This window comes from Seriola dumerili, unplaced genomic scaffold, assembly GCF_002260705.1.
Source record: "Seriola dumerili isolate Sdu_G_001 unplaced genomic scaffold, Sdu_1.0 BDQW01004171.1, whole genome shotgun sequence".
In the NCBI taxonomy this organism is placed as follows: Eukaryota; Metazoa; Chordata; class Actinopteri; order Carangiformes; family Carangidae; genus Seriola; species Seriola dumerili.
The window spans coordinates 311,559-331,307 of record NW_019178426.1 but is presented as its reverse complement, the minus strand read 5'-3'; the positions used below and the strand labels follow the sequence as shown (position 1 = coordinate 331,307).

The window sequence follows — 19,749 nt, the reverse complement described above, 5'->3', positions numbered from 1 at the left end:
CAGATTACTTGCAGATGCGCATAGAGTATAGGAAATGTGGACTGCTTCATCAGCTTGTTTCAGTGACTCACGCGTGTTCTTAATGTCTACTCTGCGCAATTAAGCGCAGTTCTGCTGAGTCACCAAGACAGCGCCATGCTTATCCATGTTGAGTTGGAGTCAAGACAAAGACCAAATGGCTTAGTCATGGCTTACAACTGCTGAAATCATAGCTCATCATTGCAAATCACATGCAATTGCTTGACTGACCAGACTGATGAAAGGTAGAGGAAAATAAAGGAAACACATCAGAGAAAAAATAGAGTTGGTTCAGAGAGGAAGTTATTCAAAATGTTGTCTTGTTGCCTGAAAATAATGGGAAAATAATTCAAATTGAGGCAGATAGAAACTAACAAACTGAGATCCTGCTCGTTGGCACAGATCCTTATCAAACTTTACATGTGGAGGACATTCTTTTTCCAAAGCACCATACCATTAGCGGTATAGAATGGGTAGGCCTGTTGTGAATCGGACTACTGACCTAAACAGTGATGCTGTTCAAATTGTTACAGAGAATTAACAGTTAACGTCTTAGCCAATAATGTTCAAAATGTTCTTTCTCTTAAAGTCTTTCTCTTATGAAACTCCCAGTATGGTGCATCAAGTATTTTGGTTTTGGTGTCTATGGCCAATAATGATTTAGCTTTATCAGAGCCTACTGTGCTGCCACCTCATTTAATGCCTGCTGGAGGGAAACTTTGGGCTAGCCACATCTTCAGAGAACATCATGTATCATGCCACAACCCAGAACTGTCATGGAGTTGGAGTCATTTTCATCTGCTATTCCAAGGCAAAACCAGCCTCAATGTTTTTTTGTTTTTTTTTTATTGTGCGTTTAATTTTCTTTGATGATAATATTTTGGCTAGAACTAAGAGTCTAAATAATTCTCTTTGTTTTAAGGTGAGATGTTCCACAGAAACTTGTTAAGAATATTAGGTTTCTTTACTCTGTTAACATCACATCTATTGTAAAGCATGTTTTCTGTCAGCAGAATTCACCCTGAAGACGATTTGTGGATTTCACGCCTGATATGAACTCTATCCACTGGAAAGGCAGCTCAGTATTACCAGCCTTGGAAGCATTATTGATTCTATTTTCTTCATGCCATAACGTCTGTATATCAGTGCAGTGATTTTGTGTCTGTTGGGCACCCTGCAAATTAGATCTGTGATCTGAGGCCGGGCGGTTCAATGCACTTGAGATAAATAAATAAATAAATGTATCAAAACTTAATTATGTGTGACTCAACCGCACACAGTTCATTAATGGAGGGACTTAACAAGAAGCTCTTTGAACTTTAAGTGTGTGTGTCAACACCGTTGCTAATCGTATCACCCTCAATTAACTTTACTTCTACTGGATAAACCTCTTTGGAGGGGGACAAAGTAGAGGGAGAGGGAGAGAGAGAGAGCGTGTGTGTGTGTGTGTGTGTGTGTGTGTGTGTGTGTGTGTGTGTGTGTGTGTGTGTGTGTGTGTGTGTGTGTGTGTGTGTGTGAGTGAGTGAGTGAGTTGAGTGAGTGAGTGAGTGAGTGAGTGTGAGTGTGTGCCCCCTACTCAGCCCTCCACCCCCTATCTCTCTACAGGACTGCCAGCCCGTCTAGAGTTATTCCAGGAATGCGTTGAACATGGCTGCCGCGATGAAGGAGCAGAAAACGGGACTGCTAGAACTTCGTGTGACCGTGGACCGCTGGATCCGGGTGTTGGCCACGCTTACCGAGGACACGCTCACGGTAAATCCTGGCGAGGTTCCCGAGGAGCCCACGAAGCCCAGTCCCGCCGGTGCTATCAACGGAGACCCCCCGAACCTCAGCTCGTCCCCGGTCCCGGAAACCATCACCAACGTGAAACGCACTGTGCGAGTTACCAAGCAAGATGTTGGAGGACTCGGAATCAGTATCAAAGGTAAGGCAGAATTAAAGAAGTAATATCATCAATGGCGAGTTACTGTCAGTTAACATAAGTTTCGGCGAGGAGTATGAGTGCACTTTCTGTCAAGGACGCTGAAAAAACAATCGTCGACTTGTCAGTTAACTTAGCTAACTTATAACTGACCGTTTGTCAAAACCCTACAAACATGAGGCAACTTAAACTTTTCTAGTACGTTTTGTCAGTACAAGTCACTCGTCGTATTTTAACTCAAATTTAATACATTTAGGACTCTTGTTTGTACGGGGAAAAATGACAGCTCAAGCTGTGCTTTATCTCAGTGGGGAGCCATTTCGGTGTCCCAGAGTCACAGGAGATGGTAATTAGCTACTGTCGTGTAACTTCAGGCTAGGTGTTTGACAGTGTAGCCTCGCGCACACGATCCTAATAAACGGTGACACACAAGCTAACGTGGTTAAGTTAATGACAGGAGTAAAATACTTGCTACTTTATAATACAAAGTAATTGTTTTAGGGGAGAAAATTTTCTACAATTTCCTCGATAGGTTACTTATAGCTTATTTTATAAACACCTGTTTTAACAAATGGAGGTCTCTATAGAACTTCTAATAATTGTCAATAATGGGCTAAACTACGATATACCTCATTTTGATTTCTTCCCTTAGATCTATTTATGAGTCATACTGACACTTAAAACCAGAAGTTAACATGTTAAATTGATAACACCTCAATTTTAATTTTATTTTGAGCCATATATCTGAAGGGTGCTCATACTTGCAGTAAAAGCAGAATTGTCATGTCACTAAAGGGTATAGGTGTGAGGTTTGATTAAGTGCTGCATAGCTGAAAAGAGAGGCAAAGAAAAAAAAGAGTAAATCCATCACTGTTTCTTCATACGATAAACTAGATTGACTGACTATAAAATCCTTTTTGCTGATTCACTTTGTCTCTCTGAGCAAAAACAAGCAGCTCAAATGCATATGCAGCTGCACATCAAGGTTACACCAGCATTGCTCTTATAACCTCTCAATGGGAAAAAGGTTGTAACCTCACCATATCTTACAAGCCAGGCTTACATACCTGTGTTGTGTACTGTGCAGCTGATAAAAGCCTTTTCCTTGTCCTGTTTCCTCGACCTGCAGCAACAGGCTTTTATCTCATTTGCGATCTCAGTGTGAAGAGGACTAGGAGGTTTGAGCATTGGGAAACTACGTAAATACAAAGGATAGTGATATGCAGGGATAATGCAGTCTAAACAAAGTTTTGATTTTATTTCTTTGAGGAGACCAACATTGTTCACAATTTTTTTTTCTTCTCAGATTTGGTTGAACCGAATATATTGAAGACCACAGATTTTACACATCAATTTTTACACTGCTTGTTATCTTTATGATGTCTTTTGCATCTTTATATATCACTAATGATTCATGGTCATTTTAATCTTCCAGTGTCCCATATTAGGGTTTCATCTCCTTGTCTTAAACTAGCCTTGTTTGGGATTATTATGATGGTGAAGTTGTGATTTGTCTGCACCACTCACTTTGGGTTGTGATTTGTGCACCATCACAACGAACATCAAGGCAGTTAATGGTGCGGTGAATCGCGGACCATGTATTCTGATGTGTCTGTTGCGTTGTGTTTGAACTTACATTCTCTGTGAATTAAATCCTCCACCTCCTGACAGGTTTGCAGTGTACATGTATTGACAGGTTATCACTTGGCCACTCAGCAATGCACAGGCTCAACTTGATGGACAGCTGTAGACTTGCTCCGTTGTCATGTTGCAAAGATGGTTCATCATTATAACCACTGGTGACATGTTAATTTTAGTTCCTCCATAGTTGCCATCACCAACAACAACAAAGCCAGCCCCTAATGACATAAATGTAATGCCCATCTCTGTGGAAATGGGTGGCTTTGAAAATCAGACAGCATGTTATTAAAACAAAATCATAGCTGGCACCCCAGTGGCTTGACACTGTTGTGATGCTGGTTGTTCAAAGGCTGCGACGAAGCGAGGGAGGAAGAAGGGTGTAGCAGAGGGATAGAAAGAGCAAGGCAAAAGCACAATGAGCAAGTCATAAATGAAACGGGACACAGCATAAGCCAAAGGGGTCAATAAGAAAGAAAGAAAGAAAGAAAGAAAGAAAGAAAGAAAGAAGGACAGAAGAAAAGAAAAAGTGTAATGCAAATGAAAGAACATGGCAAAAGTTGTTGTGGGCTAGCTGACACCACATTATGAACAGCTGAGAGGAGCAGTCCAGAGCAGGCAGTTGTCATTGGCCAAAGATGAAAGCTATGTGGCTGGGAGTGGAGTACTCCACTAGTGTTAATTTTAGGGAGCCCACCCTGGCCTGCAGAAAAGCATGGAGGCAGTCAACCTTTACTCTCACATGTCTAAATTTAAGAGGAGAGCCTAGGAAATGAGGCTCCAGGTCTGTAGACAGGCCCACTGGTCAGAGGAGAGAGGAGGAATATGCTTATGCAGGACAGGATTTTTTTCCTGAGCCACTTGGGTGTGAGCTTGCTGGGTTTTGCCACAATGATTTTGAGTTTGCAGCTTTTGAAAAGGATCACAGAGACATTTTTTTTATTTAAAAGCTTCATTAACACTGTTTTAAGTGTCTCAGTGTGTTTTGTCTCACTTCTGTAGCACTTGATGCAAGTTGGAAATCAATGCTCTAAGTTTTAGGACATATATTATGAAACCATTCTTCGGTGCCTCAAGCTCTTTTGTCACAGACCAGCTCAGATGCTCACCTAGACAATATTTTTCTCAGTTAACAAAGCTCAGGTGCGGTATTATGTAACAAACCCATTATTAAAAACATATTCTCTCCTTACATGGCTCTGCACATTCATCAGGAATATGTAACCACATTATTTTGTTTTGTGTTAAATCATTTTTGTTTTGTGTTGTTTGTTGCAGTGTTCATTAGCAGCGCATGCAACTCAGCTGAGGAAGTTTGATGAAGTCAAGTGCTGATCATGCTGAAACCTTTGAAAGGAGCATTATCACCACAAACACATTGTTGGCACAAAACTACCTAATTAGGTACATGTCAGTATTGTATAACCCAGTACCATTCATTTACCTGTCATCGGTAGCTCCAGTGGTTCCACCCCACCTCCGCCACCACCACCCTCCTGTCAAATGAGTGACAGGCTGCCAGCTGGAGGGTGTTGAATTGTGTTTGACAGGAAAAGTTGGAGGAAGAAAGGCAGGGATGGGAAGGGAATATGGGAGGATTAAGGGTTGTGTAAGAGTGGCAGACATATTGACGGTGTTTCTCCTACAATATGCCAACGATGTTTGCTCAGCAGACATGTGAATAAGAGGTATTTGAGATTAGAAGTGAACCTGAAAGTATGTGAAGAAAGGAGGAGAAATTGAAAGGAGATATAAAGGTTAATGTATATGTAGAAGTAGACAATGAAAAAAATCTTCTTCATTTAAATCAAGTCTTCAACTTTGTCTCCTTATCGATTCAACATCTGCTATCAACGTACCTACATACTTTTGGTGCTGATGCCATGTCATTTTGACACCTGTGTCACTATCAGTCTCTGGCTAACTAAAAAGAAACAAGGCTGTCCTTTTCCTTCTTGTCCAACCATTTACTTTTAATAGTCTGGACATTCTTCGCATAGATTACCACCATTCATCAAGTAAAAGGACATAGAACTGCAGTTGGTGAAGTGGGGAGTGCTGTGGTGATCACTCCATTAGCACGGGTTTGGTACATGAGATGTCAGTTTTAATGTGGCTGAGAGGTCTCTGACCATATCCTGCTCTGGCATGTCATTGTTGAAGTCTGCAAGATTCTACATCTACTCTGCTTATGAGTTTTCATTCCAGCAGTTTTGTTTGGGCCATTTTTAAATGTTCAGTCTTCAATTAAGTGCAAATCATTTACTTATTTTACAGTAAATTCTAAAAAATACTTGAATTCAGCTGAAGCTGTCCTGCCCAATAGACCCAGTAGTGAATAATTGCTGTTGGCGATACATTTAATAAGTCTGAGGTTTGTGTATTGGTAGTAGTACAGTGAATAGAGGTCACAGTAATTCACTGCAGTTTCTATGGCGGTGCAAATTGGGGGCAAAGGTAACCTAAAGGATAGAGTGGCAACTTGTGACTGCCTGGAAGGTATTCAAATTTAATCCTCAGCTGGGAAAGTTTGGATGGGGGTGAGTCAGCAGGACACAGACTATTTGAATTGACATTCAGAAACACATATTAATATGTTTCCATGTTAATTGTGTTAGATACTGAACAATTATTTGCCAACAAATACAACATCCATCAGCTATGGTTGTAAGCCTAATCCGTGACATGATTTTTGTGGCAGCTCTTGTTTGGCAATGTGGTGGGCTGTGTTTAGTTTTAATGTTTTTCTGTTTCTTATACTGGTAGATGAATGGCTCCAAAAAGCTTCCAGAATTGGCGTGGCATGTAATCACTGCATATGTCCTTGAGTTATCTTTTTTTTTTTATCCTTGATACTGTTATTGTTCCCGAGGGTGCTTCATGTGTACAGTGTGTGGCCAGAGCAGCAAACCTAGTTTTCCACACAGCTATCTAGAATAACCTTCATGTATATGCATGGCAATTCCTGTCACTGAATGTCATCCATGTAAAATGTGTGATTCATTCATGTTGGTGAAAAAAAACATTTAGACTTTACTTTTGCACAAGTGTACCAACAAGTCCTCCAACCCAAACACCCATATACTATACTGTACTATCCTCCTGAAATAGTGCCTACATCACAGATATACCAGATCTTTGTCATCATGGTTACTATAATAAACACACGGTTAAGGTTATAGAATGGTCACGGTTTGGTTACATTTAGGCATAAAAACTACTTGGTTAGGTTTAGGAAAAAATTGTGGTTTGGGCTAAAGTGATCGCTTTATTAAAGTTAGAGAGACCTTTGTTGTCATGGTTATAATAATAAACACACGGTTACGGTAGGGGAAAAGTCATGGTTTAAAGAAACAGTGATGACAATTGGTTTCCAATGGGAAATGAACACTAAAAACTGAAACTATTGGCAGTCCACTGTGACTGAATGAATGTAACAAATAGCGGAAATGCTGACATTTATAATTACACTGACAAAGAAAGTGTATTTAATGTGGATTACGTGGAACTTTGCTGTTTTTATTAATTCACCTCGTCTGACAGTCATAGTATCTACAGCTGTACGCACACTATAGACACTTTATTCGGTCCAGTATTAGTACACTTCGATTGCATGAGGCGTGCTTTTTCAGTTCTTTTTATGGGTGTCCACAATCATTATCAGTCATGGGAAAATATGCAAATTTTGTTTATGTCCCTGTGCCTATTTCCAGTGCAATTATTAAAGATTCAAAGAAGTGATTCAAGTTCATGATTTTGACAGATATTCAGAGTAATTAAAATTTTGATGCCATATATTGATGACATCACCACCAGCATTTATGAAGGTTTCTCTTCATCTCATCTCCACTTTGAATATTTTATCAGCACATCATGATCCAGAGACTTAGTGCGGTGCAGTAAACAACTATCTGATGCCATGGAGCGGTCAAGTAGCTGCTAAATCCCTCTATCTAAAATGTGATCAACATGCATAATATGAGCATGTAAGCTCAAACCTGGTATTTCTTTATTAAGAGCACTACACTGTGGCCTCCAAAGGAAGATACATGTGTTAAATCCCAAGGAATCACCCAGAGGAAGCAACCTGTGGAAGATGTATTTAGAATTAATTAAATGCAATCCTCTTTTGGATAATTTCTCACAAGCCTGAAGGCCAGAGTCCAAGTGCCAGCTGATATTAATGACGATATTTCTCATGAAGAGTGGAAGCCCACAGCAAGAGGCAGATCCATCAGCTTTTGAGCTGACCTTCACTTAACGAGCGAGAAAGGGAGGAAGAGATGGGAAACTGCAGAAGTTAGTACATGAGGGTAATCGCTGCTGTTTGCGTCTGTCCTCGTATGCTCTTTTAACTTCACTTAGCAGTTTAAGTGACTAAAGTTTAGTTAAATGCTGAAATATGAGGAGTGCAGTGGTTGGTATCAAAATAGGTTTAACATCAAGGCTGTTTTACTACCCAGCCTCTCAGTTTCCCAACTGTGTTGCTAAATTATGTACATGTGGTATTTTCTTAGCATAGCTACTTGCACCTTGTATATATGCAGTAAGTGGTTAAGAACTTAATTCCAAGCTGTTTGTAAAGCTGATCAGGGGTCAAAAGTTTGAGTGTCATGTTTGCACTGTGTAAGTGTGAATGTCTATTGTTGCCAGACACATGCAACAATATGAAACAGCAGGTTCTTAAGACAATTATAAGATGAAACAGATGAACATCATTTTTTCCTCTTTGTAATGCAGGAGGGAGGGAGAACAAGATGCCAATCCTCATCTCCAAGATTTTTAAGGGTCTGGCTGCTGACCAGACTGAGGCGCTTTATGTTGGTGACGCCATACTGTCTGTCAATGGTTATGACTTACGGGAGGCCACACATGATGAAGCTGTGCAAGCGCTGAAGAAAACTGGCAAAGAAGTCATCCTTGAAGGTAAGATATTTTTCATTCAGAAAAAAAAGGAATCCAGAGTAAATCTTTCTCCTTTGTAAGGTGCAGTGTTTCTTTCTATTTTGTCTCTGCTTTGCTGACAAGATTTTCTCCAGAGTGACGGGAGACTGGGAGTTAACTACAAGACGCACTTTTAAAATATGCCCCATCTATCTCTGTTGCATGATAAAGAACCACTTCATACACGTCTTTTTAACAATATAATACTCAAAATTCTTATCTGTCATGAAAAAGATAAAAAAAACTTCATCTACTCTGTCTACACTCCACAGCTCCGAATAGACATATAGATGGAAACAATGGGAACTTTTGATACCTTGATATGTTTTGATACATTTCTCAAACACTTTGGTTGATATTTTTCCTTAAGGGGTCACACGTGATGAGCTGAGAGAGACAATCCATTAAATCATACTTTGATCAGACTTCCATGGAAACATCCAAATAATGAGTTGAACTGAAAGAGCAAGAGAAATCCAGAGACTCAAGAATTCAAGAATATTGTTGTGGCTCACACCTCTGAGCACCACAGCATGCTAATAAGCAGTCTTCCTGAACATCAAACACTCATAGACAGTACTTTAAGTTCACGTTGGAACTGAGAACAATGGAGAATATATGGGGTAAGACCTGCTGTGCATAGGAAGGTTTGCAGGGGAGTCAGCAGGTGTTTGCAGGTGTTTTTCTTCCCTCAGAGCTAATGTACTGTGTATCTCTGTGTGCTTTTCTGTCTCAGCTGTACAGTTTAGTCAGTTGCTGGGTGTGTTTGTGCATGTATATGAGTGATTGTGTGCACACATTTGCCTAAAAGTATCAGTCTGTGTGCATGTGTGCAACAGCATGGTGATTCTGTGATTTGATCTTCAGTTATAAAGACAGGGAAAAGGGATTAAAAACGGTCTTTCCTCTTGCCAACTGATTGCATCACAAAAATTCTGCTTCTATCTTCAAGCTGACTTTGAGTCACTGGGTGTAAATCTACTTGTTACTAAAAAGACAAAGGCTGAGTGATGATTTATACAGGATGTTACCACTCAAAGAGAATATGTTTTATATTATCAGGAACCATAAAGCTTGACACATTTTATGTTTTACTTTTATCATTCCTTCTGTTGCTCTATATGTTCTCTGTGTGTCGAAGAGAGTGTGTTTTGAGAAAGAGAGATTCTGCTCATAGTCTAACAGTCGGGTTCAGTGATATGTGTCAAACAGAGGCTTCAAATTATAGATGCTATCAACGCTTGCTTCCAGATGAAAACCTAGTATGTCCAAAACTTTCCTCAGAAACTAGGATAAAGAGACACTGGCAGTTATTTATTTTAAAAACTAATAATTATTTGGCTTTAAACAGGTTCAATAAGTTGTATGAAATAATAATTGCGCAGTGCATGAAAAATTACATGAACTTTCCATTTGAGAAAATTAATGTAAAAAATAGGGAACACTAAAACCAGAGTTACCAGTTTTCCGTGTGGCAGCATTTTTGTGGGAGAGCTAGCACAGTGGGCTAGCGTCAGTAACTTCAGTCAGCGGAGCAGATACAGCTGGAGCTACAGCCAGGGGAAATCATTGCAAATCCCCCTGCCTTACTTGTCCACAGTCAGGCAGAAAAGTGTTGATATCAGACGGCTCAACCAGCGCGGCTCTGTGATCCGTCATGTCAGGAATCATTTCATGGGTTTCCTTCCTCCCACCCCTGAGGACCTGATAGAGGAGTGAAGAGAGGAAAGAGGCTTGAAGGCTCGCTGATGGGAGAGCGTTGGATGTGTGTGTGCGCACGTGCATGTGTGTGTGTATTTTTTGATGCTCTGTGATTCCTGTGCTTGTGTTTGTGTGTGAATCTCTGTCTGACCTGGAGATGGGAGGACCACGGGACGCACTTGTGCTGCGAGACACTTTAGAGTATTTTTAGGGAACAGAGGAAATAAAGAATGAAAGTTTTTGGTCAACACTTCAGGGCTCTGAGCTTTCCAGCTGCAGTTTTTAAGATTCAAATTTTATTTCAAGGCTGTTTGTACATCGTAAAAAATCATGTGAATACATATGACATGAAGTTCAAGTGCAATGCTTATTTTCGTTTTGGCATTTTACCAAGAGCCTGAGAAACACAGTCAGAAACAAACTCCTTCTTGGCATCACTACAGTGTTAAAGGTCAGAGTAGTCTTTTCTTACATGTGCACAGCAACAAATAAGCCACCACTGCTGTGCTCAAGGCAGTTTTCACCGCTCTGTGAAATTCATAACAAAGACAGAGATCAAGGGGAAACTGCCTCCATCAAATTAAAACATCTTGAATATATGAACAGTATACTTGAATCTGTCAGATAAGTACTTTCACAACATTTTAAGGGAGTTACAATAGAACCCTGGTTGTGCTATTGGCAGATTTTTTTCCTTTTTGACTTCATTGGAAGTCAAGTGAATAGATTTCTGCTCACCTTAGATTAATGCAATTTTTATTGTTGCAGCGGTACATGCAAGGCATTAATGCCGAGCTCTGCAGTATAATCAAAGTGAAGAATGCTTTCCAGGATACGAGAGATTTCTTTCAGTGTGTGTTTGCACTGGCTAAAAGGTCAAAATCATCTTCATGCATAAGATGAAAACATTAGAAATCGCTTATTAGATGGTTTTCATAAGGGTCAAGAGTTTCCAGCCTTGCTTATATGGCACCAAATTGTTTTTCCATTGTTCACTTTATAGATTATTAATAAATCATATGAATTTAATGTCCCGCACAGTTGCTTAGCAGCCAACAGCAGAAGAAAAGGGGCAGCAATGGTCATCTCCTAGGTGTGATTGTGGATGTGTGTAAAACCTTCATCTTCCTGCAAACCTCAAACCATAAATAAGAATTTATACAAAGTCAATCTGTCTGCTTAAAAAAAAAAAATTAGGGCCATTGTGTATGCTCCCAATAGGATACTCTTCCTCTGTTCTTCTTCCTCTGTTGTACCTTACATCAAAATGGTGATGGAATAATCAATGTGTGTGTATGTGTGAGAGGAACAGTAAACACATGAGAGGGTCAGATAAATATAAGAGACCAGATGAAACCATAAAACCCCTGCCTTCATTTCCTCCCTTTACAGCCTCACTGTGTGTGTGTGTGTGTACCTGTGTGTGTGCATGTGTGGGTGTGTGTATGTGTTGATAGAGTGAAATCTACTCCACCTATATGTGTGTGTGAGGATAAAGGGAGAAGGATGGAGAAGAGAGGTTCATAGGACAGCTCCACATTTCTCCAGTCACACACACCTTATTATCACTCCTGAATGTGCCTTTATTATAGAGTCATGGAGTTTCTGCCACAATAAATGGGAGATTTATGTATCAATTTTGTAAAATGTTGAGTGTGAGAACGTCATGAAATACTTAGACAGGGCTTTATGGGGCAAAAATGAACGAATGTGAAATGAGGACAGAATTAAAAGACTGCAGTCATGTATGAAGCAGCTCTAAAGAGACTGGATGAGGGACGTAGCACTGGTCTCTGAACTGTCCCACTGCCTTCTACCCTATTTTAATTTGGATTCTACTCTCACTGAAAACACATCCATCATTGCCACCTGCTTGCCTGCCAAGACAGGGCTCATTCCACTACTGTATGAAGAAACCAAGGAGCTAAGAAACTGTGTGTGTAAGTTTGTGTGTATGTGTCTGTGCACGCATGCGTGCATGCTTGAAAGAAAATGGTGGGGGGTAGGGATAGTTCAGTGGTAAAGCTGTTCCCTGGGCAACCAAGGTCTGACAGAAAAGCGCACACACAAAGTAAGTATACAACCACATACTACACATACTTACATCCATGAAAACGTACACACACGCACAACATGTGACGCAGGGAGGAAGGATAAATGGGCTGCAGAGTACAGGTCAAGACACCGAGTTAAGTGTGAATGTGGGGGCAGTTAGAGTGTGTCTGCATGTGAACTCACTCATAATGAGCAGCTGGATGTCAGTGTGCGTATGTGTGAGTGCTGTCCATGTATCTCAGGAGTAGAAGTGTTGGTACACCATGTTTCGTAGTGCAGCAGAAGAATGTAATGCTCTCTCATCAAAAGTGATAGACAAGCAAAAGGGCACTTACTGACTGAACAGATGAGCTGCTGCAATAAATGGTGAACTCCTGAAAACAAAGAGCAAAAAAATCCCCAAAGTTATTTCTGACTTTCTGTTGTAGTTCATCCATACCAACTCCCACCCATGTCCATGTTTCATGTGGCCCATATATAGGACAGTCACCGATGGACAGGACAATTTAGCCAGCACAAACGAATAAATAATCATGACAGAGGTTCCAGGGGATTGAGCCGGTGAAGCTGATTTTGAGATCCATGATCTTGATGAGATGCAATCCTGTGTTTCATAATTGAATACCAGAGTGAGAAAAATAATGTGATCACCCAGATGTGCCTTAATGAAGGCTCAAGCAATTGATCTCTAATTAGCATGAATAAGATTTTATAGTACGGATTCTGTAATCTTGAAAGACTGAAATTGTTTAAGAATATTTCATATTAGCCCATGTGAGGAGGTCTTCCCACTTGGCTCCTAAAAACACAATTTAAAAAGTACATTTTGACCCAGGTCTCACGAGAAATTTTGACGGTCTTGTTCCATGAGTTTAGGTCAATTTTTATACTTGATGAGGGTATTAGCTTAATGTCAGCCTAAGGTTAATCAGAATTTACTGGCATATCCACAGGCACACAATTTTCTGTGCCTCTGTACGAATGTGTGTTTGCACAAGAGAGAATGAGGGGACGGAGTGAAACTAGTTCACTCTGCCAAGACATTTCTGGACACTGCTGGTTCTTTCTACCCTGTCCCTTTCATTAAGGTAGTTGTGCTCAGGCTCAGCGCACACACACACGGATTAAGTAGGCTTAGTTATGGAAGCTGTACGGTTGCATGCTTTCCCTTGTCTAGAGCTTCCTTTAGGAGGGAGAAGTGTTTTGGACATATGTTGTTAGCTGTATCAAGTCTCCTGATTTGTGTCATCCCTGTTGGCTGTAGTCCAGTGTGTAAGCATGAGCTATTGATTGACTTTGTACAAAGTCTAGTGCGCTTGGGAAGAGCCTGTCATGTTTGAAGCCAAAATAAAATTAAAAAGACTGTTAAAGTGTTATTCTCTCTGGCAGTTTAGTTTAAGACAAAACTTATAGACATGTATTTAACTGCGGCTGACGAGTACATGTATTTATTCAGTAACAGAAGTAGAATTTCACAGGAATGTATAGCAGTTTGAACAACAGTGAAGTAGGTCTACAACATTCAGTCTGTGAGCATATTCAATGTTTTAATCACTCTTACTGTCAGATATGTTTAGAATTTGCTGCTTGAGCAAAACCTTTGTTTCAAGGTGTGTCTTAAGTAAATTTATTTTCAGTTTATCTTTAACCGCTGCACTAATGGCCAGTGATGGTGGAAGGATATGGGCTAAAATTAGGGTCAATAAGATTTTGATTTAAAGTAATGTCCACAAATATTTCTAAAGTTTGTAGCTGTAAATCAACCTTTGTAAACCTGTGAAATAAATCTGCATGAGAAATTCAAGTTTGTGTATGTGTAGAAAAGATTTGTATTTGTAAAAAAAAAAAAAAAAAGAAAGAGAGAGAGAGAGAGAGACCAGTCTCAAAGCAGCGTCAGGTGGTTCTGTCACCTTCATCTGCGCTGCAGATCCTGAAAGGTGTAGTACATTTTCAAGATGGACGACAGCACCACCTAATTGGACTGTGCTTTGTGATTGGACACCTGTCTTCAACATTATGAAAGACTTGCACATGTACATCACGGGGGAGAATTTCATGTTTATCGGAGTATGAACGACTACATGTAAAGAGGAATATTAATGCAATATTAATTTTAGCCATGGAAACAGCTAAGTGGGAATATTGTCTTTTTTGGAACAAGATGAAAAACTGTAATAGTTTGTGCATGTAAACATACTGCTTGATGCACACACACCAACACCTTGTAGAAATAAGTGTTCACGTCGGTTCTTTATTTGTAGTCACATTGGCTTCACAGTATCACATGTCCCAATGACCAAAACATAACCATTAGAGACAGGCTTTGTTGAGCCATGTGTTGCCATGCTGTTCAGATCATGGCTGTTATGCAGGCTATTCTTTGAATGAGTTTCATTACATCTTGTAATATGAAGTCCCAGTGGCCACTCACCCAATGGTTGCACTTTTGATTGTATTTAATAAATGTGACTACATTGACTATATCATCTCCTCTAGACCTAAGTGCATTAATACGTACTTTAAAACTGTCAGAATGTGAAAATTCAATATGAACAAGCAGGAATGTCTTTCAGGAGTGCCTGAGGTGAGATTGAATTTGAAGAGGTTCATTTGTGTCTATGATGAGTGGAAGGATGCTTTGTCAGCGTTCTCTACAAGAGCTCACTCCAAACCTAATCTCTCTCTCTGTCTCTTTCTCTCTGACACACACACATGCACACGGCTCATGCTCCTCCCTGCATCACTTCCTTTTACTGACTTCATTTGTATTACTTACATGCAACAGATACAAGTTGTGTGTTGATTTGCAACTACATCATGGCGCCGCATGTTAAACAGTATCACCCACTTGTAGTTTTGGTTATGTAGGGAGTCACTGAAGATGATGATCATAATATTAAAGTTGTACTGTGTGGCCTATTAATACAAGGATGAACACTGCATCAGAAGGCCGAAGACTGCAGGCTAGCAGTTAGTGACATTTTGCTTTGAAGGCTGAAATCGCATTTCCTATCTACAAATGAAGCTCTTCAAGGACGTGTGGATATAGCCCCTCATAAGAAGATACATACCAAATTGTGTCTTTAAGCAAGGCCAGCACAGATGTATACTCCTGTCCTATATTCCTGTACCGTTTCAAGTCTGGTTAAGTGAGTGATTTATGGAATATAATGACTTTGGGGTGTAAGATTTAAAGCTCCTTATTGTGACACAGTAGTCCTGCTGGCTATTGACACATAATGTAATCTGAAAATAGACTGAGCTCATGTATACATATTATACATACTTCTTACTTCTGTTGATCCATAGGATGGCCTGTGTCCCCTGCCTGGCAAGTAGTCAGGGAGGCAAGTGACATTTTCTTAATCCACAGTTGGCAACTGCAAATTCTCAGGTGGGTGTATTTTGCCCAAAGCTGCATCAGCCCAGTCAGAGATGTGAGAGTTGATGTTTCAATGTCTTAGTTAACATGTATTCATCTGGTTAGTGGAGGCGGCAGCAGCAGCAGCAGCAGCAGCAGAATGGCCCCTCGGGTTTGGAGTGTTCTTTCCAGTAGCCCTTTTGTTTGTCCATCCTGTGTCCCTTGCTTCTCAAGGAATGCCTGTACCAGTCTGAGAATTTTAGAAAAAAAATGTCAGTCTTTTGCTGGGAGACAGGAGGAGTCTGATTTTTCAAACATCCTAAGATCTGCTGTTATTCTTGGTTCTTCTCAATCAGTTGCTCTGTTGTAGGATGTTGTTGTCTGCAGCATGAGAATCCTCTCTTTTTGTCCTCTCCTCTGAGTCAGGATTAATGAATTTCTCATACTGTTGGTGTCCCAAACAATGGCTGGATAGCTTGTCATGCTGGACTGGTACAGTCAGTGGTGTGTCCTCTGCCACACAGCCTCAGTCTGCTGTCTTTGCCACATTTCTTGCTGTGCTGACACCATTCACTGCCACCTCTCTTAAAACATGTGCAAAAGTAGAGTCAATTAAACAATGTTGCAGTGCTATAAAACCAATTTGCAGTCCTTGGTTGGACATACCCTTTTATTATTTTTCATCTTTTTCTCGATTTTGACTTGCCTGTCAAATTGAATAGCCAGTTGAAAAGCACATGTGTCAATGCTCCAGTGTGGACCATGTGAAATCAAACAGGGTTGGTTCACTCATGAGCCTGAGCAGAATTAATACACACATGTTTGACTATGTGATCTGATTCTCAATTAGATTTTTCTGTCTGCTCAAGATTCATGGTTTTCAGATCGAAGTCAGTGAGACCAAGTGGTCTCAGACTTTTGAACCCCACTGTATGTCTATGAAGGTCTAAAAACATGAACCCACCCAATGTTGATACTGGAACTGCATGTATGATTTGAGATACGTTTCAGTAGTGAGGTGGTATTTTAGCTCTGCTTTATGGAAGCTGAGTGATGTCATAACTGCCTAAACTTCCGAACAGTTGTGCCAATGACATGCATGTACTGATTAAAACTTTCTGGCTCTCGCTCCTGTGACAGAATAATTATAACTTTGAAAATAAACCTTTCCCCTGTAGCCTGACTGAATCCCTCAGCCACATCTCTCCGGTTTCTTACTACCTATTGGATCTTTGTTCTCAATGCTCTCTTCTCCTCTGCTCTGATAGCCTTTATTTAAAAAAATCTTTTCAAGTGATTTGTTTAACAGTAAAGTGATAAAGGTCTCTCTCAATTTCAGATGTACCATTATCTAGATATAGAATTGTTTTGTAGAATGGTGTAGTGCAAAGTCCATGTAGTCTGAGTTAATTGGTAACAAAATGAAATTCAGTTCAGTTTGGTGTTTTAGTTAACCTTCACTGATCCAGGGTAACCTCATTTGGAGATAAAATTTCTTTTAGCTGCTATTTATTTATGCTGCTTACATTTCACCACTGCACATTTGATGTGCCTTCTATATTATATATTATATATTATGTTTGTTTCATTTAAAAATAATACTGACTTGGAGAAAGAATACATTTCTGGTGGGACCACCATTGGAGCATGTGGTCCCTTGTACTTTTCTTTACACTGTCATAGATAAGTTGATGTTGCCTCCTCATTTTGCCTGCACTGGACTTCTTTCCAGGTTGAAAAATTTTCACTTTAAGATTCCTACATATACCCCAGATCTGGACAAAGTCATACTTGGAAGTACTTTTTTGTTTTAGCTCATTTAGGTGTGGGTTTTCCCAGGACACAGGAAGGTATGTGCCGTTACTGACAAAGTATCTGGCACTTTCTGAGGAATATATCCCACCCATCTGGTGCTCCAGTTCTTTAAAATAAACACTCAAAAATGCAGCTATCTCTCAGAAAAGCCTACCTTTTTTACTTTTTTGCTGCAGACTTAATGTGCTCCTTTCTAACCCAAGTTATTTGGAATAATCCACAGTAATGGCACATATATTAGATAGTGTGGTATCATGTCAGCATAGTCTTGCTCCCCTCTACACAGTGCACAGTGCTGTTTATGTATGGAAAAAATAACTAAGAGTATTTGCACAGTAATAGCAATGCTGAATTGCAGGCTTAATTTTCATGAAAAGTAAATAAACAAATATTTTTTGCAGTGTTGCAAAATCACTGCCACTATGCATTACTCTCTTAAAACTTATAGAAACAGATAAGAATGAGAAACAAAGTCAATTTACAGTGTGCATTTTTAAATCAAAGCTTGTTATTGGATGTAATCAGAGAATAATTACTGTCCACACCATTCATCTCCTGCTTTAGTCTGGTGTACTGTAGCTGTTTCTGTCCCGAGTCTCTGAGTGTAACCCTGCTCTAGAACCTCTAACCCTCTGCACACAAAGTTTGGTTCCTTCTCCTTCAGAGCTGCTGGCCCGTAAGGACATTGTGCTTAGACTCAGTCAGGGAATGGATTAACCCGCAAAATAACATAGCTTTATTAAATCACAACTCTGCCTCAGACCTTTCTCCCTCTGTGGCGTCAAGTTTGCTTAACAGGCCCCCTCTGAACCCCACTGCCCTGATCTGGGGCCCATGATAAATTGGTGGCCCAGTCTTTGTGCCACTCTTTCACTTCATTACAGGCTTAGACTCCACTGAACCATCTCACAGTATTGTGCAGAATGTGCATATTGAGGATGGAGGGAGTAGGGTAATGGCATCGGACACTATGCAGCCTTTATTCAGAATGAATTACTTAATATGTAGCATACACATAAATACATATATGCACAAAACCACAACTAAATAAAAAACGAATGACTCTTCTATAAAAACTGATGATGCACCACCTAACCTAAATGTGTTATTTGCTGATAATGTTTACCACTGAATTTTCAACATGTCTACTAAGGATTCCATAGATACATTTGCACACAGTACTGGTGAGTTGTTTTCTTTGAAAGGCCATTGCTGTTTGAAATTGAGAAGCAGATGTTTACATCACTTCCATTTGTCTTATTACGAATGAAAATGAATTGCAAATTAGGCTTATAAGTCACACAGCAAGCGACTGCTTTGAATCACACTGAGTGTATATACTTGTACCTATAAATAGGAAATTAAGTTTCTTTGCATTTCAGGCAGGAAACTGATCTCCAGACAGAAGATAGGAAAAAAAAAAAAATGGAAAGTGAAGTGATAATGTCTGCAGCCGAACCTCCCTTTCACTCTGTTCTTGTTCTCTGCCAGATCCTGTTCAAGTTTCCTTCACTTTCACTTTGTTGAATTAGGATAATTAACTCTCCTGACACACTATGCAGAGTAATCAAATCTGTGCTTTGGCAGTATGTGAATTAGTTTAAAAGTTTGATTTAGTAAGCTCTGCCCTCTCTCTCTCGGCCTCTCTCATACCACACCTTACACCCCACGATGTTGGCATGTATCCATGATTTTAATGAGATGGGCTATAGGAACGATGAACCTATCTAAATCATTCAGAACAGGCGAAATCTTCTCTGGCTGACTGACACTGCCAGAAAGAGACAAACATTAATCAGCAAAACACTGGGGCAAACATGAACCCAACATTTATTAATAAACTTGCAGAGGTAGCTAAAATGAGGCAAGGGCATGCTCTTCTTTTTTTATTTGTTATGTTCACACAATTTTGGTACTAAATTTTTGAGGATTAATAGTGATATTAATCAATCTGAATTTTTACAAGAATCCCTGCTATAATCAGTAGAATAACAATCAATAAAATTACTTATGTGTAATGTGTAAGGTAATTGAATTAACACCTGACTCGATGAAGCTTTTTAGCTTCTTACAGCTCAGTGTTTTGGTTTTACAGCCCACAACGTTACTGTTTTGGTTTACTCTAGCTACTCATAAGTGTCATTTCCACACATAGAAAAGAAAAAGCTCTAATGAACCAAATCTACACCACCTGCTAAGTATCAGACAGAAAAAAGACAAAGCTAGCTACTAGCTGGATAAACATTTTCTCACCATTTGGTGGAGACCAAAGCAGAGCTACATGGAGCGGGGATAT

The 19,749-nt window shown here is 39.9% G+C and overlaps 1 protein-coding gene across 1 annotated transcript in view; it reads left to right on the top strand.

Moving 5' to 3' along the window:
* The first annotated feature begins 1,590 nt into the window (after positions 1 to 1,590).
* The window catches only part of snta1 (syntrophin alpha 1), a 30,309-nt gene continuing 12,150 nt past the window's right edge, over positions 1,591 to 19,749 (top strand). Inside the window, exons 1-2 of the mRNA XM_022769594.1 lie at positions 1,591 to 1,942; positions 8,318 to 8,503. Of these exons, the coding sequence (XP_022625315.1) occupies positions 1,666 to 1,942; positions 8,318 to 8,503 (463 nt within the window). The 5' untranslated portion in view covers positions 1,591 to 1,665. The remainder of the gene's footprint in view (positions 1,943 to 8,317; positions 8,504 to 19,749) is intronic.